Source organism: Aspergillus aculeatinus (genome assembly GCF_003184765.1).
Source record: "Aspergillus aculeatinus CBS 121060 unplaced genomic scaffold BO66scaffold_42, whole genome shotgun sequence".
Lineage (NCBI taxonomy): Eukaryota > Fungi > Ascomycota > Eurotiomycetes > Eurotiales > Aspergillaceae > Aspergillus > Aspergillus aculeatinus.
This window is the reverse complement of record NW_020291511.1, coordinates 267,986-288,783: the sequence shown is the minus strand read 5'-3', so window position 1 is coordinate 288,783 and position 20,798 is coordinate 267,986. Positions and strand designations below refer to the sequence as shown.

General features: G+C 56.8%; 8 protein-coding genes across 8 annotated transcripts; 3 read left to right on the top strand and 5 right to left on the bottom strand.

The window, feature by feature from the left end:
- Positions 1–80: 80 nt before the first annotated feature.
- BO66DRAFT_473501 (SEC14 family lipid-binding protein) lies at positions 81–1,368 on the top strand (the record flags this gene model as incomplete). The annotated part of the gene is made up of 4 exons (XM_025653052.1): positions 81–287; positions 353–494; positions 547–891; positions 1,015–1,368. The coding sequence occupies exons 1-4, from the start codon at positions 130–132 to the stop codon at positions 1,366–1,368; spliced, it is 999 nt and encodes a 332-aa protein (XP_025501271.1). The 5' UTR covers positions 81–129.
- Positions 1,369–1,975: 607 nt separating this feature from the next.
- Positions 1,976–2,532, bottom strand: BO66DRAFT_441167 (uncharacterized protein; the record flags this gene model as incomplete). The annotated part of the gene is made up of 2 exons (XM_025651322.1): positions 1,976–2,335; positions 2,395–2,532. The coding sequence occupies 2 exons, from the start codon at positions 2,530–2,532 to the stop codon at positions 1,976–1,978; spliced, it is 498 nt and encodes a 165-aa protein (XP_025501270.1).
- Positions 2,533–3,933: 1,401 nt separating this feature from the next.
- Positions 3,934–5,422, bottom strand: BO66DRAFT_393879 (tellurite-resistance/dicarboxylate transporter family protein). The gene has a single exon (XM_025647860.1). The coding sequence runs from the start codon at positions 5,201–5,203 to the stop codon at positions 4,049–4,051; it is 1,155 nt and encodes a 384-aa protein (XP_025501269.1). The 5' UTR covers positions 5,204–5,422; the 3' UTR covers positions 3,934–4,048.
- A 700-nt stretch (positions 5,423–6,122) lies between these two features.
- Positions 6,123–8,145, bottom strand: BO66DRAFT_422223 (MIP/aquaporin family protein; the record flags this gene model as incomplete). Its single annotated transcript, XM_025650032.1, has 2 exons — positions 6,123–8,015; positions 8,086–8,145. 2 exons carry the CDS (start codon positions 8,143–8,145, stop codon positions 6,123–6,125), a joined length of 1,953 nt encoding a protein of 650 aa, XP_025501268.1.
- Positions 8,146–10,969: 2,824 nt separating this feature from the next.
- Positions 10,970–13,317, top strand: BO66DRAFT_413607 (flavin-containing monooxygenase; the record flags this gene model as incomplete). Its single annotated transcript, XM_025649423.1, has 10 exons — positions 10,970–10,989; positions 11,174–11,194; positions 11,262–11,378; positions 11,449–11,790; positions 11,829–11,884; positions 11,935–12,015; positions 12,067–12,567; positions 12,638–12,844; positions 12,898–13,103; positions 13,291–13,317. 10 exons carry the CDS (start codon positions 10,970–10,972, stop codon positions 13,315–13,317), a joined length of 1,578 nt encoding a protein of 525 aa, XP_025501267.1.
- Positions 13,318–13,470: 153 nt separating this feature from the next.
- BO66DRAFT_473497 (Zn(II)2Cys6 transcription factor) lies at positions 13,471–15,857 on the bottom strand (the record flags this gene model as incomplete). Its single annotated transcript, XM_025653051.1, has 3 exons — positions 13,471–15,005; positions 15,056–15,708; positions 15,765–15,857. The coding sequence occupies 3 exons, from the start codon at positions 15,855–15,857 to the stop codon at positions 13,523–13,525; spliced, it is 2,229 nt and encodes a 742-aa protein (XP_025501266.1). The 3' UTR covers positions 13,471–13,522.
- A 332-nt stretch (positions 15,858–16,189) lies between these two features.
- Positions 16,190–17,947, top strand: BO66DRAFT_329059 (FAD/NAD(P)-binding domain-containing protein; the record flags this gene model as incomplete). The annotated part of the gene is made up of 6 exons (XM_025644010.1): positions 16,190–16,341; positions 16,403–16,560; positions 16,626–17,084; positions 17,132–17,255; positions 17,306–17,617; positions 17,671–17,947. 6 exons carry the CDS (start codon positions 16,190–16,192, stop codon positions 17,945–17,947), a joined length of 1,482 nt encoding a protein of 493 aa, XP_025501265.1.
- A 236-nt stretch (positions 17,948–18,183) lies between these two features.
- BO66DRAFT_379469 (glycoside hydrolase family 95 protein) lies at positions 18,184–20,753 on the bottom strand (the record flags this gene model as incomplete). Its single annotated transcript, XM_025645851.1, has 3 exons — positions 18,184–19,874; positions 19,936–20,168; positions 20,266–20,753. The coding sequence occupies 3 exons, from the start codon at positions 20,751–20,753 to the stop codon at positions 18,184–18,186; spliced, it is 2,412 nt and encodes an 803-aa protein (XP_025501264.1).
- Between the last annotated feature and the right edge of the window lie 45 nt (positions 20,754–20,798).

Sequence of the window (20,798 nt, the reverse complement as noted above, 5' to 3'; positions counted from 1 at the left end):
GCGACCTACCTGGCCAAGCTGGCTGTGAAGTTAGGCGCTGTCTCTCTCTGAGTGTCATTTCACTTTTCACTTTCCCCTTTGATCAACCACCCCCCTTAAGTAGCATCAAGAATCACCAAAACCACCGTCATGCCGAGTCTCGCCCCCGATACAGTGCCCCCGGAAACCGACACGGCGGCGCTGGCCAGCTTCAAGGCCCTCTGCGCGGAACGAGGGCTGCTGGACCGGCCTCAGGGGCTACAAGCGGGGGATGTCGAGGACGGTCTAACCGACGACCTGACCTTACTGTACCCTCCCCTCTCTCTCACCACACTCATAATCCACCACGAATCCAAACACTAACCAACCCCAGCCGCTTCCTGCAAGCCCGCAAGAACGACCCCACCCCCGCCCTGCAACAATACGAATCCGCCTCGCGATTCCGCACCGACAAAACCATCGTCGAAGTCTACGACACCATCTCAATCGACGACTACGAAGCCACACGCAAACTCGTACCCACCCCCGCCCTTCCCCCCCAAAACCACACTAACAAGACGCACAAAGTACCCGCACTGGACCGGCCGGCGCACGCGCACCTCCCTCCCCATCCTCTTCCTGGACGTGGCGCACCTCCACGCGGACGCCGTGGCTCACTGGCGCCGCACGCGCGCGCCGACCGACCCGAACGCCCCGGACATGGCGCAGCGCGCCTGCGCCTTCTTCGACACGCTCACGCGGTTCATCCTCCCGCTGTGCGGCGCCGCCGCCGCCACGCCCGTGACCAAAAGCATCTACCTCGTCGACGCGACGGCGCTCGGCCTCAAGCAGGCGTGGACGCTGCGGGATTTCGCGAGGGAGATCAGTTGGATCCTCGCGACGTGTTATCCGGAGACGATTGAGACGATTTTTGTAGGTTCCCTTTCCCCTTTTCCCCTGGTTCCGCTTGCGTGGTAGAGGTCCTACGCTTGTCGAGGATGCGGCAGCGGGTGGGATTACTTAGGGCTCGCTCGTGGCGGCGCTAACCGGGCACAGGTGTGCAACGCCCCCAGCTACTTCAGCACGATCTGGGGCGTGATGAAGAAGTTCGTCGATCCCGTCACCGCCGCGAAGCTGGTGATTCTGACGGAGGGCCAGGTGCTCCCTGCGTTGGCGGGGTTGGTGGAGCACGAGAGTATTCCGCGGCAGTTTGGCGGGGGGTTCGAGGTGGTGCATGGGATGCGGGCGGATTTGGATGCGGGGTTGCTGGAGGTTCTGGGGAAGGAGAGGGCGATGGTGCTGCCGGAGGGGCCGTTGAAGTGGAGGGAGGATGGCGAGGGCAGGCGCGTGCTCGTGGCGACGGGGTCGACTGCGTCGGGCCTGAGGGAGGAGGTGGTTGCGGTGTTGTAGCTGGGAGGAAGGTAAGCGGTCGTTGGTGTGGATTGAGTAGGCTTGGGGTGTTTGGTGGGTGTCGAAGTAGAACTATAGTAGAGGGGCTGAGCTATGGCGAATTTATTACAGTTTGCGCGTCTATCTGCAGAATAGCTTTGGGTATCGTTCATAGAGGGAGTAGTATGGGTAGCTGGAAGGTAAGGAGTTAGAGAGATGACTACCAGCTCACACTTGGGTTGTGAAGGCACCTGGGCACCGTAGGAGGCCAATGAATCTTCTTTATTACTGCACCGAACTCAACAACGCAAAGAAATAAGTCTTCAATCATGTTGATTACAACTATACTACAGAAACTGACCTTATCATATATATAGTAGGATAACATGAAGGCTTTGGAACTGAGGACCTCGTAGTATGGTCTGGTATATATTGCAGACATAATTCAGGTTTCAAGATCTACACACTCAAACAACAATCCTATGATACTACGTAACAGATATACAGTGCCAAGTCAACCCATCTGCAGCAGGGCCAAGCATTGCAGCAGCAGCTCAAGCTCAAGTTCAGCACCTATCTCCACTTCCCGACAAAACCCTCCTACATGACATCAACTAGGCAATCCCGGCTACAATGCCCGGAACTGCGCGCCCTGCAAGATCACCAGACCCTTCTTGGTGCGGTAGTACTTCGCATTGAAGAACGAATAGCTCTTGGTGACGTTCCTCAGACACCCGCTCACCAACTGGCCCTGCTCATAGGGCTGAATGCTGGGTAAGCCCCTGGGGACGCCGGCCAAGACGATCGCCCCGCGCGGCGTCTTGCTCACGTTGACGGTGGGCAATGTATCCCTGCCCCCCCTGGGCCCGCACAGATAGCCCCCGGCCTGCCACAGGAATCGGACGCTCTGGGGTTCCGCGGCATACTGCATTTGTTGGCCTGGGCCTTGCGTGGGCCTTGGTGCGCGGGCGGCGGCGGCGGCGGCGGCCTGAAGACGGTAATCCCTTAGCGTCAGTCGAAGGTAAATAACGAGTGTGTTCGTCTTACCGGCACTGCGGCTCGCTGCTGGCTGATGGGGGACTGGAACTGCTGGACTGGTCGCTGTCTGGCCGGGGGCGCGGCCGTGCCGGAGCCACCGCAGCAGTCTTCGAGGTCGAAGGGGTCGCAGATACCGGGTAAACACATTCTTCACTTGATTCGGGGAGAGACGATCTCCAACAGCGACTCGAAAATCGGCGATCCGCAAGAAGTATGAATGCTACAGAGCTGCGATCGATACATTCACCGTGCACGCCACATTCGGATCCCCAGCCAAGCCGGCGGGGTAGCGGCTTAAATACCCTAACCAGCTTAAGGGTGGAGAGTGACTGTGCACGATATGACTCTTGCACTGCACTACCTTGTCGCGTAAGCGAGGAAAAGGCGGGCCAGGGGTCAACACGGTCTGCATTGGACGACGGACGGGGGTGTGTTCGTGAGCCACAAGCAAGCGAGTCAGATCCTACCTCCTTGGGCACTCGGTGCGCATGGGGCGTATGCACGGCCGCATTAGCGTCGACTGTCACACGCGTCCTGTCCAGTCCGTGACAGAAGAACAAGCAGGAGGGAGCTCGTGGCTGTCTGTGCTCCGTAGCAAGCGAGGCGCTGAGCCGCATTCTCGATAAGCCCCCCTCAGATGAGGGGGCAGCTGAGTGCTAGGTAGTAAGATTTTTTGTCTGTCCCTGAGGATCCGATTCGCGGTTAGCCTCCAGAGGCAGACGGCAGACTGCTTACCCCGTTGAGCGGGGGAGAAAGTGCGCAAGGGGTTTTGGAACCAAGACGAGGTTATATGTACTCGTCTGTGTGGCCCACTCAGCATGGGCTCAGAGGCTTGGTGTATGCCCACTGGGTACTCCTTGAACCCGTGAAAAAGTAACCATAAGTAAACAGGATCCATTCCTTAGAACCGATTGAACGGATTAATGAAGATAGCATATTAACTCAATGTGACTGTTGGCCGAGCGAGCACCCCAGCTGGTCCGCCGAACATTATCTTCAACATGTATCTATGTTCGAATATATTCTTGCAGGCACGCTTGTCGAGATCCTTTGGTACTTATGCATGAAGACATATGTCATTGGATTGAATACCATGATGTTTACAGCTAACTTATCGGACATACAAAGCAGACTCTGTGAACTGATTCCAGAAACTTGAAACGAATCATTTCCCCTCCTGAGAATCTCCTAAATGTCCGTAGCATCTGTTTTCCGGTCTGTCGGTTTCATTCCATCGACCCTAATTCAAAGTCGCTACGGTTCCAGCCAATATTAGCGCTGCCCAGATCTCGGCGGAGGCAATTTATCTACCTAGTAGGCCATGGTCTGATCTTGGGTCTTTCGCCCCAAGTCAAAACCAGCCGCCTTGACTCAATAATCCGGGGATGAACGACCCGGTGGGCGCCGGAGAGAATCCAATATGTCAGCCCCAGGTTCTGCCAGCTACACACCTGCCGCTTCTCCGTGCTCCGTGATATTTTCACCCAATTATGCCTGCAGTATACACTATGCAGATCTAGCACGAATAGCATTAACCACCCCTCGAGCTCAATTTAATGCGAAAGCAGAATGCAGATATATCAAAACTCGCTAAACCCAGAGCAACCAATTTTATACACCCAGCCACAACAACTCTAACTCGCGAGCCAAAAAAGAAACCAAACTACCACCCCCGTCGCACCCAAACTACAATCTGACACCCACAAATCACCAACCACAGCGCGACCTGCCCGATTGTCATGGCGGAACCCACCCACAGAATGGCCGGGGAATCCAACGCCTGGCCCAGATTGCACGTACACAGGACGAACCCCGTCAAGGGGAAGACCATACACCACCAGTTCAGCTCATACGCAATCAGCCCGCGGACCATCGCGTCGACCATACTCAGCACGGCGAGCCAGAACTGCACGAACGCCAGCACCCACAGACTGACGCCCGCCACGACCGCCAGGATATACAGCACATCGGCCGTGTGCACGCTGCTCGCCTTGCTGAGATAGTAGTCCGGCAGCTTCTCAAGCGCCGCGGAGGCCATGCCGTACCAGGCGATGATGGTGAAGCACGGCGGGCCCACCGCGATGAACATCTCGGGCCGGAACTTCCCCTCCGGCAGGCCGCTGCGCGTGAGGGTGTGCGCCGTCTGCGCGAGGACGACGAAGAACATCAGGATGCCGAGGCCCTGCATCGTGGTGCCGCCGACGAGCATGGGCCGGGCCAGGTTGGCGGGCTGGTGGGGCGCGAGGATGCCCGCCATCGTGCCGCTGAGCATCGGCGGGAAGAAGGGCAGGATCTGCACGATCGGGTAGTGCTTCTCGGGGGTGGTGTGCGTGTGCGGGATGACCCACGACAGCACGACACAGAGCACCAGGGAGACGGCCGTGTACACCCAGAACAGCGCGTGCAGCGTCAGGACCAGCCACCGGCCGCAGTGCGGTGTGCCGTAGTAGGAGACCCCGAACAGGATCGCGGCGAAGGCCAGCAGCGAGATCGGGATGAAGTACAGGTCCGTCAGCTGCTGGATGTGCAGCCAGCGCGTCCGGAAGTCCGGGGGCCCCGACGCGGCGGCGGCGGCCTTGCCGGGCCTCGGGCTGGGGCTGAGCGCCTCGAAGATGAAGGACCCCGTGATCAGGGCGTAGATGACCAGGTTGGCGATGAAGACGATCGTGCCGATGGTGTTGAGCCCCGTGAATTGGTGCGGGGTCTGGTGCAGCAGCACCGCAATTCCCCCCCAGCTGAGCGAGATCGCGTACCAGCTCCAGCGCACGGCCGAGGTGAACCGCCGCAGCGGGGAGAGATGCGGTTCGTCGGTTTCCATTAGCTTTGGTGTTGGTGTTGTTGCCATTCGGGTATATGATTGCCGTTGATGGCGGTGGTGGTTGGTGGTTGGTTGGCGGTGCAGGAGAGAATTTACCCGGAGACGATGTTGATCAGGCTGAAGTCGTGCATCTCGCCTTCCCTCCTCTTCCTCCTCGCCGGGAGAACCGAGCCGACGCCAAGCACCACAATCTTGCTGGCCGCCGTTGAGAAAGCGTCATGATGAAGGATGGTGGAAGAAAGGTGTTGACCGGTTGATGGAGAGATAAAAGCGTGACGTCACGGCCGGCCTCAGGGTCGAAGTGGGTCCCGTGACTTCATCGTCGAATATCTGCGGCGCGGCCAACTTAGAACCCGGTTTTTTTTCCTGCGCAAACTGAAACCGTTAGCAAGTCCGTTGAGCTGCAGTGCTGGATCGGGGAACAGACTGCCACGAGGTGGCTCCGTCTGTTGCTAAATATGTCCATGTGGTGGAGTTGGTAGGCTGGGAATCATCCAACTTAGGGTTGCCACGCTCAAATCATGGATGTCGGCGGGAAGCAGGTATGCAACCGTACAATGGCATTGCTTGACCCAGTGGATTCTTGGTACAGTCTTGGTACAGAGTACTATACCTTGAATTTCAGTTTGGTGGCGGATTATATCCGGACGGAGGGAAGTGTGTTCGAAAAAGCAAGGCTCTTAGACGGGGGTTGAGCTGAAGCATAACACACGGAATAATGCTATAACAGACCCACTAAGCCATGATCCCCAGGGTCTGGCGTATCGAGATTCAATCTAAGATGTAATCAGGCTAAATGAACAACCGACCATAGTGCTGGTGCACCCACAAACAAACAAACGCGTCCACACAACACTATACAATATCTACAACACCCCACAACTCGTCTTTAGACATAACCACAGGTGCTCAACAGAGCTTAGCTCTTCTCCGTCTCCTCCTTGGACAGATGCAACCGCCGCTTCCACTTCATCTTGCTCTTGCGCATCGCCCGCTCGGTCCGCTCCCATGGGTAGTTGACCGGCGACTCGCCACCCGTGAAGATGAAGAAGTCGTACAGGAAGCCGCCCATCATCGCCCCGCCGATCGCCCCCACCCAGGGCCCGTAGAACCAGTACGCGTTGGTGAACAGGTCGCTGCCGTAGCCCAGGGCCAGCAGCGCGAGTCGGGGCCCGAAGTCACGGCTCGGGTTGAAGGCCGCCCCCGTCTGGTAGGCGAACGCCACACTCAGGTTCATGATCATCAGACCCACGATCAGCGAGTTCATACCGGCACCCGGCGGCGCGTTCTGGTCGTCACCCAGCGCGAGCACGACGATGACCAGGATCGTAGTGCCCAAGAACTCGTTGAAGAAGGCCGTCGCCCCGCCGATCCAGCTGTATCGCTGGTTCGTGACGAAGCTGTTGACGACGCCCGAGGTGGCGTTCGAGGCCAGGTACTCGTGGATCGACTCGTAGTAGAGACCGTAGGCGCAGAGCGCTGCAATGAAAGCCGCCAAAAACTGCGCCGCGAAGTACTCGGGCATCAGGCGTTTGGGAAAACCACGGTAGAACCACAGCATGATGGTGATGGCCGGGTTGAAGTGCGCACCGGAGATACCACCGGACACGTAGATGGCCATCATGGTCGCAAAGCCCCAGGCCCAGTCCGTCGTGTTGGGGTTGCCCGCGTCCGCGCAGGTGACAGCCAGGTCAGCACAGAAGCCGACGAACAGCTGCACGAAAACGCCCAGTGCCTCCGCCAGCGCCTCGCGGTGGTGTGTCCGGATCACCGACCAGGTCGTGTGGTTGTTGTGAACTTCGTCCTCGACCAGCTCCTGCACGAGCGGGTGAAGATCCTCCGGCAGGGCTGGGTCTTCCAGGGCTGACAGGTCGTCCAGCCCTTCCTTCAGCTCCTCCTCGAGATTCGGAGACCCCCCGGCTGTGTCGTCGTCGCCGTGCCATTCCGGCTCCTCCGGGACTGGCTGCAGGGGAACATCGCTCGGGCGATGGTCGTTGCTCCCGCGGTGCGGCGGGGCTGTTGCTGAGGGACCCTCGGTCTCCTCGTCGTCGCCCCCGTGAATGCTGGTGGCTGGCGTCTCGCCCTCGGCCACCGTCGACAGCTGCTCCTCCCACCCTACGGCGGAGGACCGACGACGACGGGTGGACGAGGTGCGAGACATGCGGGAGCCGCGGATGGAGGTGGTGTCGCCCGACAGGAGTTTGTTCATGAAGTTGGCCTCGCGCTGCAGACGCGCGTCTTCGACCTGGGCTGCCATCAGGCGCGGGTCAGTGGTCTTTTCGATCTGGCCCTGCTCCAGGTCGTTTGGGTCGACTTCCAATCCATACTTTTGGGAGTTCTCCGCCGGCAACTGGGCGTTCTGGCGGGCTTCAAGCAGTTCCTCCTTGGTGGGTACCATGCCCGACCGCACCACGCGAGGCAAGGGTTTAGCCAGACCCCAGACTGGTCGCGCATTCACGGGTTGCTCGTAGGCCGGATTCAGGTCACCGTAGCCCGGCTGCACAAAGGGCTCGTGCGCCAGGCGCAGCTGCGGCGTGTCGTCCGGCCCGGCCACGGTGAACTTGCCCTGCGTCCGCTGGGCTAGTGTCGTCCGCGGAGCCAGACTGGGGATGCCACCGCTGCGTCCGCTCCGGCGAGAGGCGGCCGAGCTGCGACGACGCACGCCAGATCCCAGCTCGCCGTCACGACCGGAGGCGCGACGGGTGGGAGACAAGAAATCGGAGTCCATGGTGCCACGGCGACCGCGGCCGGCTGGCGAGATAGGGGGCGAGGATGCCCCGGTCGCTTCTTCGCGGACTCGATCCACGTCGGACTATCATTGCGCGGAAAGTCCAAGTTCAGCTTCACTTTCTGTGGACAGTGAGTTGTTCGGAGGCACTTACCCTGGCCCGGGGACGTCCGGAGTCGCGTTCAGCGTCGCGTCCGGCGTCTGCGTCGCTCATGTTGGCCAAACTTCTGAATATGATTCACGTCAAGCGGGAGGAATTCCAGTCTCCCTGCAAGTGATGGAGAATTAACGGGTTTGTTGATGGTTTACTGAGATGGGAGAAGAGTGGGAAAAAAAGGGGGGGGGGGAGAAAGGTTAAGCAACAACAAAGCCTCCAGCAGACCCGCGGTGAAGGGGAGGGCCTGCCTAAACATGATATCCACCGGTCGCAAGCCATTGTTCCATGACGCCATGTTTGGTGGGTGGATGGAGCAGATGGGAGGATGGACTGGGATTGGGAGATGGGATGCGAGAGATCGTCGAGGCGGAGAGGAGTTTAGGGCCTGTGCTGGCGTAAGTGTCCCATTGTCCAGTGGGTCGGAGGCATTCTTCGGCGGCCCCTCGGAAAACAGAATCTCGGGAGTTCCTGAGGAGTGCACTGCACCGAGAACCAGTGCATGGGCTGTGAATGGCTTGTGCCCTGAATCCCGACTCCATCGGCGTGTCTCCAATGACGTCGGAGTGGTTCCAGTCAACATCCGATCGCGGGTCTGTTATTGGATGTGCAGATTCTGAGGGATCCAGGATCCGTTTTATCCGACTCTGTTTGTCAATGGATGAACAAGCCGTTGTCTGTCAATCCATGGATGGAGACTGATTTCTGTCCAGAGGCACGATATTCAGGAACATTACCAGGTCTATGTTCACCAAAGCTGTTTTTTCCCAAGTGGTTGTGACGAAGGGTGAGTGATGAGTGGTGAATGGCAGTGGGTGGATGCGTGTGCGTGGGTGGCGTCGGAAAACAAATGCTTGGTTCTCCTTCGCCTTCAGGGAATCCACTCGTAGAACACGCTAAGCTCGCTCCTAATCACTGCTAGACACTTCGCTTATGCAGCTTTTTCCACTGGGGGTAAATCCGAGCTCAGATCGCAGGCATCAATCAACTTATGCCGGTCCGCTTCCGATTATGCATTTCCCTGCACAATTTCCCGGTTGTTGTCGTCTCTTGCATTGCTTTTGTATGTTATCTCTCCATTTGCCACCAGACATATCCCAAAACCTCTTTCCATCAACCATGGCATTAATGCCATTGATGTTCCGGTCGGTGTTGCTCCCTCGCAAAGCTTTTCTGTCAGTAGTGCTTAGCATGCGGATCGCCGTTCGTGGGTTGATCGCGTTCCACTGTAAATCTCTTCAAGAGTGGAGAGATGGGTCAAGAAAAACTCCATTCGTGCTTCCGCTATCACGACCAGGGGCAACGATTGCGGTCAATCTCTCATCTGACCGGTGCTTCCTCGATCCAACTCGTCAGACTTAGCTCCTTGTTCCGTAAGTTGAGTCGGAGCACCCGATGATCCAAAAACAGACCTGCTGTGACTGGCTCTGATTCAGAAATCACGATGAGCGCTGGATCCGCCGGTCGGAACATCGTGCCAACCAGCTGTCAGCTTGATACGACGGAAATGAGATAGAGAAAGTATAGGGGCCATAAAAGGGGGATCCAGGCGGGTGAAGTCAGGGCTTGTATAGGCAGGTGATCCGGGTTCCGCCCATGCTTTTTCTTCTGCATCGCGGATTTGCCAGGGGAGGGTTGCATCCACTCAGACGACTGAAAGGGAGATAATAATTTCTGGATTAGGGCAATGATCGACTGCTTTTTCCATCCTGGGCCAGGGGCATCGTGGTGGGATCGGAATTTGTAGTCTCGCGCAAGATACGCCCCCCTCCTCTCCCTCGGCAACCCCCTTCACCTTATCAGCTTCAAGCATGGGGCTGCTCCTACCGCACATTTGAGTAGAAAAACATCCTTCGTCAAGTTAGTCGGAGCCCGCGGTAGATCAGAGAGCAGAACAGCGATTCGCACGACTCGTAAGATCAGAGGCAAGCCGCTTTGCTGCTCAGCATCTGCACCACTGGAGGAACAGAACGAGCGATGGGATGCGATCGCATAGCCATAGTAAATTACCCAGACCATGCAGGGACAGTAGTGCTTATGTAGGATAGTACCCCGTGCAGGGAACTGGATGTTCAAGCCAGACGGAGGGCAAAAGTCCGGAGGTACATCCAGGCCTTTTGTATGTCCGAGTTCATTCACATCATCCAGGCATCTGAGCCATCAACCTGGCAAGGACAAAACCACATCCACTCTTACGTCACTTTGGATGTAGTATGCGAATGATACATGGCAAGCGAAGATCGGCAACACTGTTGGATAGACCATTAGTCAGGATATTATCGCTCTGGCATCGTGATTGCTCGAATATCCACCATTGAAGGCGCGCACCAGTGGGTTGGCAAGGCATCTTGACGACAATCGCGGGCGTTCTCGATGAGGTACAGATGATTGTGGGGCTCTGACCAAGTGATCTGCGAATCTGGATGGAGAGATATTGTCTGGATCCAGGAATCGAAGCCTGCTGAAAGGCAGCTGTCACCGAGAAACTGGCCGTATGTAGGAGAAGGCAGGATCTAGGCCCCGTCGTGCTGGAGTAACAGCAACAACCTCTTACGCTTTCCGCCCTATATCGAACAGCATTGAAGCAGGCGGGGCAGAAGAACCTCTCTGGCAGGTGGTAGAAGACTGCTACCCGCCTCGCTTCAGCCCGAGAATCTGCAAGTCTTCTGTTGCATGGTAGAACTTAAGTCGAGTATGATCAAGGCGCTAAGTTCCGTTGACTTTTAGCAGGGAACAGATGTGAATAAATACAGGTGATGAAGTAATAGAGTTTATCTTCGCACTTCCTTTAAGCTTTCAGCCGTTTCTGTTGTTGACGTCCGACCAAAAATGGCCTTGAGACAAGGAAGGATAGCAGAATAAACGACTCATGAGATCATCCACTATGATTCAAGTCGAATTTGAGTTCATCACATAAAATATGGATCGTTCGAGCTTAGAGAACTGCATTGCCAGAGATGGCTCATTCTATCTCAACTCAATAACATATTAGCAATTACGAACCTGCTAGAAACCAGATACCGTACGACTCTTTGAAAATGACACATGGGACTGCAAGTCCAACGGCTTTTATGCCCCGTTGATTGAGAGTAGTTGTTATTGGCGCCGGGTAGGTTCCATCCTTTCTTGGGTATTTCGCATTTCAGATCAACCGTTGACTCCATGTCTTGAAACAGAATATCCGGAATCCAAATAGCCCACGATGTCACCTCACGGATGAAGAACATAGATCTGAAGATCTACGACAAGAACGAAAGCGCCGGGGGCACCTGGTTCGAGAATCGGTACCCAGGGTACGATCCACCTGCCATGCGAATACCTTGCCTATCTCAGCAGTTATAACACCACAATAACTGTCATTAGGTGCGCCTGCGATGTTCCATCCCATGGGTATCAGTATAGCTGGGCGCCCAATCCCTGCTGGTCCACGCTGTATGCCTCCGCGCCTGAGATATGCGCCTATTTAGACTCGGTGATTGCCGACCATGGGCTGGCGAAGTACATTCGCCTTCAACAACGATGCGTGTCTGCGACATGGGATGAGAGAAACTCGTCCTGGATCACCACGTTCAAGCATGAGACTACCCAGGAAGAGACCGTCGTCGAGGCGGATGTCTTAGTCTATGCTGTTGGACGGCTGAACAATTACAAACTGCCGGACTTTCACGGGAGGGCTGGATTTCGCGGCGACATTTGCCATACAGCGTGTTGGCCAAAGGGCCTAGTAGTGTCGGGAAAACGAGTTGCTGTTTGGGAAACGGCTCCAGTGGAATGCAATGCGTCGGTGCCCTGCAGTATGGTAAGTTCTTCCCTGAGTATGAACCTTGCTATGCGATCGCTGATCGAAAGGCGCAGAAGCTGCAGAGCTGATCAACTTCTGTCGAAGCCAAACGTGGGCTGGTCCTGGGCTTTTCGACGAGAATAAAAGGTGTATGTAAGGACTCCTTCACAGAACGAAACCCGTCTCAACAATCATTCCAGTCACGGAGGAAGAGAAGCTTGAATTTGCGAATAACCCCGACTTGTATCACAAGTATCGCACCCAGCTCGAGCGGCAGATCGCATCCGCTTTTCGTGTGCTGTGGAAGAACACCCCAGCACATCACGAAATGCGAGCACGGGTGGAGTCCTACTACGATCACAAAATCCAGGATCCGAACCTCCGAAGAATGCTCCAGCCAGACTTTGCCCCAGCGTGTCGGCGGTGGACCATCGGCGATTCGTACATCGAGGCCATGCAGCAGCCGCATGTGCATCTAGTTCAGGATCATGTCGCTAGCCTGACTGAGACTGGCGTGCGGACGTGCTCAGGAGAGGAGTACGATTGCGATCTTGTCGTTTGCGCCACGGGCTTTGAGCCCTACGCCTCCCGCTTCCCAGTTATCGGACGAGACGGAATTAGCCTGAATGATTGCTGGGGTCCACAAGGCGACTGTGAGAGCTACATGGCAAGCATGGTGGCTGGATTTCCCAATCTCTTTGGTTTGTTTGGCCTCATATTTTCCGAATTCCTGCAAAGGGTCGATCCTTGGCTGATTCGCAAGCACTGCAGCTTTTCATCCACCTCATTGCCCTGTGAACGGCTCTGTCATCCCAGGCATCGAACGGACGTCCGACTACATCATCCGCATCCTGACGCGACTGCAGACTGACTGTCTCCGATCAGTTAGTGTCAAGCCCGAAGCGCAGCACCAATTTGTCCGTTGGGCTCAGTCCCGCATGCCTTACATGTCGTGGTCTGATCCATGCAGCTCATGGTGTAGGTATAGCTCTTTTCTTCGAACGAGGTCTCCGTTGTTAATGCATCAGTAGACAAGAACAAAGAAGGGCGAGTAGTGGTTCCATGGCCGGGAACAAACCACCATTACTATGCCGCCACAGAAATCGTTCGTTGGGAGGATTTTGACCTCCGTTTCGAGGATCCGACACAAAAGTATGCGAGCTTTGGGAATGGGGTGACAGAAGATGGCTTCGCACCTGAGTTCATCCCTTGGGTGCTGACACCCGAGGGGCAACAGGTAAGGAATTGATTTTCTTAGCCGAGGTTTGCGTCGATCTTGCTCATCATACACATAACTCTTGAATTGGAATCGATATATCACGCGCGAAAATCTTGCCAACCACCGTGATTTCGAGTCCCGACAGGTACTAGTCAACCTGCTCATCTTATATAATCTGTTAGTTGAAGTGCTAGTAAGTATACAGGGTTCGAAAACTCAAATACGCACTTGAAACCTGCTCAATCAAACTTAATTGCAGCCAACCATGAGATAGATCCGTCAGAGCATGACTGTAGCAGGATGTGGCACTCTATAAATGCGGTGGATGCGTGAGGTATCCATTGTGCCTTGATTCGGACCTTTATCATCTGCACATGTGTCTGAACAGGCTTTTTCCCAGGTGTTTCGGTGTTACCCACTCATCGCCAGGAATACGATTAGAACGAATCGGCAAAGCCTGGACCAAATATCTCCCGAAACAAATCACCGAAACTATCACCAGTCAAGTCGTAGCTCATCGCTGCTGAGGCGTCTGTGAACCAGGGGTCGGAGACTGGTTCCTGCGCATTATAGATAGCCAGATTGCCCGAGCTTTCCGACAGTACAGAAGCAGGATGCCCCAAATCATACCTTGGCAGGGAATGTTCTACCGCCCTGTGCTGAGCACTCTTCGCCGATGCAGCCTTAGTCCGCAGAATTCCCAGGAGGTGCTCTCCCAGTAAAGCCGCGATACCAAAGCGATGGGGCGGCGTGGTCCCGGCGCGCTCCAGCTGCAAGGAAACCTGCGATAAAAGAGCGAGCAGCTCGATATCCCCTCCCGGTTGGTCACCATGCACCTGAGGAAAGAGCTTCAATGCTAGGACTGCAGCGTAGGAGATCATCGCCCAAGTGGGTGCGAGCATGCAATACAGAGGCTCGCCGACCATTTGCAGGTCGCGGACTGCGACCTCGCAGGTATGAACCGCCGCTTGAAGGCAGTCCTGTCGGATGGCCTCGATGTGTCTATTGCCGTTACGGTTCTCCGACGCTTGAAGAGCAAATGACAGAATCCAAAGTCGATTGTGCAAGTACACATAATAGAGGAATATCGAGGCAAGTTGCTCGGACGGTTCGGCCACATTGTATGGCACGGGAAGCCACTCCTCACACCACCCCTCAAGCCTCTCATCGACGAGTTTTTTCATCCAGTGCGGATCGTCCGGCGAAGCGGCAGCCTGGGCTTGTAATTCGGCATGGATTGAAGCCAAATGCCGGCGCAGCAGGATAAAAGCACACGTATGCTTATCGGCTGCATCAGCTGCCGGATGTTTCCACCAAGTGTCAATGCCCGCGATGAGCTTCGTGTCAGGAATAGGGTTGATGCGGCCACGCGCAGCGCTGTTTGCTCGCTCCCAGAGTAGTATCCGAAACCAAGTGCGTTCTCGATTTCTGGTAAGCCGTTGGCAATCTGTGCTCTCAGTGTGATCTTCATTGCCAACAGCCGATGGGAATCGTAGGGTTTGCTTTTCAAGGTGAACCTCAACATTATGGGGAGCTTGTTCTCCACCGGATGTTACCAAGACCCCTCCGCGCGACCTCGAGTGCTGATCTAACCCAAGTTCAGCAGCGGTCCCAAATGCATACATGGTGTAGAGCCAAGTCCTCTCCTCGGCTAACGTTTTCGCTGGGGTCGCGGACAGTAAGGAAATGTAATACCCCTGGACGATCTCGACCGATTTCAATCCACAGGTGTGCACGTGTCGGGAAAGCTTCTCCCCGTGTAATTGCAGTCGCTTTGCTAATGAGGACTGAGTGCTTGCGAACTGCGCGGTAAGAGCCAGGATCCAGGTGAAGAGGAGAGCGGACCGCGACCGGACGTATTCCGGGGTGTGCAGAAAGGGATCCAAGATGCCGTTGACAGGGTGCAGTCGAGCAAAGTAACTATGTCGTGTCAGCCTCCTATCGCAATTGAAGCGCTACACGATACCGACATCGGAAAGAGAAAGTCGGCTTCTTCCATGGTCACCAATCCTAGATCAACTGGATCAAGATCAGGTCCAACATCTCGAAAAGCGCTGGGATCGGGCGGTTTGAAGTAGTCTGAGCTTCGCCCAGGCTTGAATGAGGTAGCAAAAAGCGCGTCTAGACCAATTTCCAGACTCTCTCGACTGAGCTGAAGGCCCAACGAGAAACATCCGGGACGAGATAGTAGATCCCCCCCTCTTCCTTCGTGGGTATTGTCCTTTGATGCTTGAGAGGCATTCGCGTGCACAGCTTCAGATGCGTCCGCAAGCAACGCAAGGGGATTGCTGATGGGTTGGGAGGGGCCATCCGGGACACCCTCCGAGGGAATCTGGGAGGAGTCATTCAAGAGACTGGCCAAAATGGGCCCACCATCCGGCTCGCATACGCTGGGGCTCGATAACTGGGTATTGTTTGACGTGGCAGCCTTAGGCATCGAGGCCGGTCCCTTCTTGAGTTCTGCCTGGATTTTCCGGTATGCTTTCTCGATGCCTTGGAAGCGGCCCACCGCCCCGGGTCTGCGTCCCAGAGGCCGCGCTGGAGGAATCCGGCAGGGGCGATGGTTGCGCACGCAGCGATCGCACGATGAGTTGTCGAGAGTATTGGTCCGGGTGCACCGCATCTGACTCAATATCCCGTTAGGATCAAGTGGTCATGTGTTGATTTGATGAGACCGACCTTAAGTTTCCTGCATGCCTCGCACGCCGATGGCGCCACGGGCCGGGTAGATCGCCGGATGGTTGAACTTTCGCCGGCGTTGGTGAGCGCCATTCTGTTCGAGAACCAGGTGAAATGCTTGTACGACGACGCGCATAGACCGGGTGTTAGAATTGACAGCCGAAGCAAAGTAAATCAATGTCTGGTGGCGCCGGTTGATGACGATGAGGGGAAGATGTGGGGAAGAGGGAAGACTGCCGGCGAGATTCCCAAGTCAGTGGCCGGGCGGGCACGGGACCGGTCCTTTGTTTTAGTGGCCGGAGGATTCTATACAACCCAAGCTCGAGAGGCATTTATAACTTCACTTTACAACCATCCTCACCTCAATTTCCCCCCACGAGTCTCTCTTTATGCTTTATAGCAAGATGCATAGGCCCCAGAGCACCATGAACTCAGTCGAAGTGGACGTACTCGTATGCGGAGCAGGAATGTCCGGGTTAGCCTGCGCTGCCTTCGCCGCCTCCGCCGGTGCTCGAGTGCTGGTGGTCGAGAAGCAGGCCACCGTCGGGGGATCCTCCAACTTCTCCGCCGGCATGTTGTGAGCGCATCCACCCTTGTCAGAAGTATTCCGCTCGTGACCACTAACAGCCAAAACCCAGCTGGGGACCACGCAACTACGAGAGCCTGCGCGCCTGGGTTCCCGAAGGCGATCCTGCTTTACAAAAGGCATGGCTCGCGGACTATCTTCGCGCAGTGCAGTGGATGCGTGTGAACGGGGTTCCGACGTCGCAACGGTTCGACGGAATCATGACGATCGGTCAGGCCTTCTTTTGCCTCCCTCCAGCATCCAAAACAAGACCCTAACGATTCTGCCGACTGTAGGCATCGGATTCCCGATCAACATCCCGCATCTCCACCGATACCACCAACAGCGCATCCGCGACAGTCCCACTCAGTCCAAGATCCTGATCAACACCTCCGTGGTGCAGCTCCTGCAAGAGCACCCCGGCGTGGCAGGGTCCCGCATTGTTGGAGCGATCATTCGCACAACTGGCCCGCGGGACGATGCACAATACTGCAGAGTAACAGCGAAGATCGTTGTTCTGGCAACGGGAGGATTCCAGGGCTCTGCAGAACTCACGTCTACACACCTGGGTCCCGGAGGAGACACCATCTTCGTGCGATCGAACAAAGGGTCCGTGGGCGATGGTCTTGTCCTGGCGTCAGCGGCAGGTGCAGGCACAAGCCGGGGAATGGGCACCTACTACGGCCATCTCCTGGCCGCGCCGTTACGGGCTGAGGATGTGGACCCGACGGAGTTCCTGGCGCTGGCGCAGTATCGTACGTTCCACGGCATCACTACCAGAGATCGGCGCTGACATGACCAGAGAGCAAGTACTGTCTCCTTATCAACCAGGGCGGACGCAGATTTGTCGACGAAAGCATCGGGGACGAGATTGTCAATCAATACCTTGCCAAGCAAGAGGGGAGACGGGGGTTCCTCCTCTTCAAGTGAGCTCGCCCCTTTGTCATGGATAATCCAACTCAACTGACTCCCGCAGCGAGCAAACACGACTCCAGCACTGTGTCTCCGCCCTGTTCCCGAACGCAGGAGATATCGATCGCCTGCAGAAGGCCCGTGATCACGGGTGCAATGTCACCAGTGCCATATCCATCGCGGACTTGGTCTCGAAACTAGAGGGATGGGGCGTGGACGGTATTCAAGCTAGACGGACACTCGAGAATTACGACAGTCGCATCCGACTAGGAAAGCGGGAGGTACCGCTGGATGCACCCACCGGCACGGCGGGCGCGGCTCCCCGCTCGCTGACCGACGGCGAGGGTCCTTTCTATGCGATGGAGGTGCAGCCGTCGTAAGCACCGTCAACGAACATATGATAATGGAACTGAAACTAATGGTCTATAGGATTACATTCACATATGGAGGCGTCCAGATCGACACGCGGGGCCGTGCTCTCAGCGCGGATAGAACAGCGATCCCCGGCTTGTTGATCGCTGGTGTCGATGCAGGAGGTTTCAGTAACCGCGGGTATGCGGGGGGCCTGGCCCTGGCGTTTGTGACGGGCTTCTGGGCGGCGCGGGAGGTCGCGCGGACACTGGGGCTGTCGGAGCCTGAATTGCCCGCTGCGGCGGCGGAGGATACACCTGATGAGCGGGTCTGGCAGAAGTCCAGTCGGTTGTGATTGTGTCGCTTGAATTGATAATGTGCTGTATATTGCAAATATATCGGGCCGATGACCACATGTACATTCTCGACACGGGTGTTCGTGTCCTTGAATTGCTTTGGTCGTGATGTGGCTATACTTGTATACCTTCAATTGGGTGAATAATTCCTCTCCCTGCCACCAGCCAAACAGTACGGCTTATAGAAGCTTGTAAGAGGCACATAGTCTCAAATGCATCTCCATTCCCATTCCACCTACACAGAGGTAACAACATAGACACGCCCCACGACAGTCTCCACCACCCCCGTGTAAACCACCCCATTAACCCTAAACCCCTTCCCATCTTGCACTCTAACCCTCAAGGCCCCTCCCCTCCTCGAAACAATCTTGGCCTCCTTCAACCCCCCCTCCTCCCACTCCACATCCACCACAAACCCCCCTCTAGCCACCAACCCGCTCACCGACCCGGTCGCCACCTTCCCCGGCAACGCAGGCAACAAATGCACGACGCCCGCATGACTCTGCACCAACATCTCCGCGATACCCGCCGTGAACGCGAAATTCCCATCAATCTGGAACACGGTATCGGGCCCGGAATCCGTATTCCACAGATTAGGACTGGCAAACGTCTGCAGATAGATCTGGGTGTGGTTCCAGACGGCCTCGCCGTCGAACAGCCGGGCGTAGAGGTTCATCGTCCACGTCCGGGACCACCCGGTACTCCCGCTGCCGCTGTCGATGCGCCAATCCAGGAAGGCCTTGGCGGCGGCCCCCAAAGTATTGTTGACAAGGGGCGTGAGCTGGGCGAGCGGGTAGAGGCCGACGATCGGGCTCATGTGGCGGTGGCCGGGGTCTTGTTCGGTGTAATCGAGCCGCCATTCCATGATGCGACCTGCCGGGGAGATCTGTGGGGGTTTGATGCGGGCGAGGGTCTGGTTGGCGCGGGTGCATTCGACGGACGAAAGGTGGAGGATGGTGCAGGTTTCTAGGACGGCGTGGAACAGCTCGTACAGCAGGGAGTTGTCCATTGTCGGGGCGATGTCGATGCCCTCGGCGCTGCCGGCGATGGACATGTTGTCGGGCACGAGGAAGGCTGCTTCCGGGGAGATGGAGGGTCCTGTGCTCAGGTAGCCCTCGAAGGGGAAGAGGTAGCATTCGTAGAACTGGGCGGCGCTGCGGAGTAAAGGCCAGATGCGGTCGCGCAGCAGGGCCGTGTCCTGGGTGAAGCGGTAGTGGTCTATCAGGTTGGCGGACAGCCAGGCGCCGCCCATGGGCCACATGGTCCAGGTGGTCCCGTTGTCGACGGGGGCGGCGTCCCCCCAGAGGTCGGTGTTGTGGTGCAGCACGTACCCCCCGTTGTCGCAGTGGTACATGCTGCGCGCCACCGCCTGGCCACGAGGGAGGATGATGTCCATCAGGTCAAGGAAAGGGGTGAAGGTCTCGGCTAGGTTAGTCACCTGGGCAGGCCAGTAGTTCATCTCGAGGTTGATGTCGAGGGTGAAGCGGCCGCCCCACGCGGGGTCGTAGTCTTGATTCCACAGGCCCTGGAGGTTGGCGGGGAGGCCGGGCGATGAGGCGTTGGCGCTGCGGCGCGACGAGGCGATCAGACAGTGTCGGCCGAAGTGGAACATGAGCGTCACCAGTTCCGGATCGCTGTCGGGACTGTGCTGATAGTTCAGCAATCGAGTATCCGTGGGCAGATGGCCACTGGCGCCAGAGGACCCGAGATCCAAGTCCACTCGCGTGGAGAGTGCAGCGTAGTCGGAGACAGCATTGTGCTTGACAGCGTCAAATCCTCGGTTGACCGCATTCTGCAGTTTCCGCTCGAGCACCGCCTCGCGCTGACTCGCCGAGGGGTAGCGGTAGGAGGTCTCCGCGTCGAAGAAGATATCCACCGCCGTAGCGCCCTGCACGACAATCGAGGTCCCGTTGGCCTCAATCCGCCCTACAATTTGCATCAGCAACCTGCACCCACCAACCCAAGCCCATATAGCAAGTAACCTCACCTCCCGACGCCACGATCCTCGCCTCAGACGCAACCCGAATCGGGCCCCTCTCCTCCTCCAGCGAGTTCGCCTTCAAAACCAACCTCCCCACCCCCTCACCATCCACACTCGCAATCCTCTCGACCACAAACACCGCGCGTTCCAACGAACAACTCACATTCAACGCCCCAACCCGACTACTCTCAAGCCTCACCGCAAGAACATCATCCGGATAACTAACCACATACTCGCGCCTACCGCCATCAGCCCTGCCACTGCCACTGCCACATGCATACCCCATCCCCACACCCCACACCCAATATCCCAAACCAGGAGCAGGAACAGACTCACCTATACCGCACCCCCAAAACCTCAAAATCAACCTCAACAGCCCCCGTCCGCAGATCCAACGCCCTCGTATAATTCCCCACCTCCACCTCTCCTTCCAGTCCAAAATCCAACTGCAGCGCCCCCAACGCACTATACGACTGCGGCAACGCCGGGATGGCCGCCATATCGCGCAGCGTGCGCTGACCCGCGGCGGTGATCTCGCCATCGGCCAGCATCTGGCGCACGGGCGCCAACGCCCCGTATGCCGCAGGGTTGACGCGGTCGACGAACGAGCCGTTCCAGAGGCTGTCCTCGTTCAGGGTGATGTTCTCGCGGGTGGGGCCGCCCCAGACGGCGGCGCCGAGGCGGCCGTTGCCGATGGGGAGGGTGGTGGTGAAGTTTGTGGCGGGGGTGGTGTGCCATGATACCGTGGAGGGGTTGAATTGCGGGGTTGCGTGGGTGTAAGGGAGGAGGGGGGTAAGGGGGAGGAGGAGTTTGAGGGGGTGCATGGTGAGAGCGGGAGACGTGATACCATTGGGATTGGGTCATTGCGC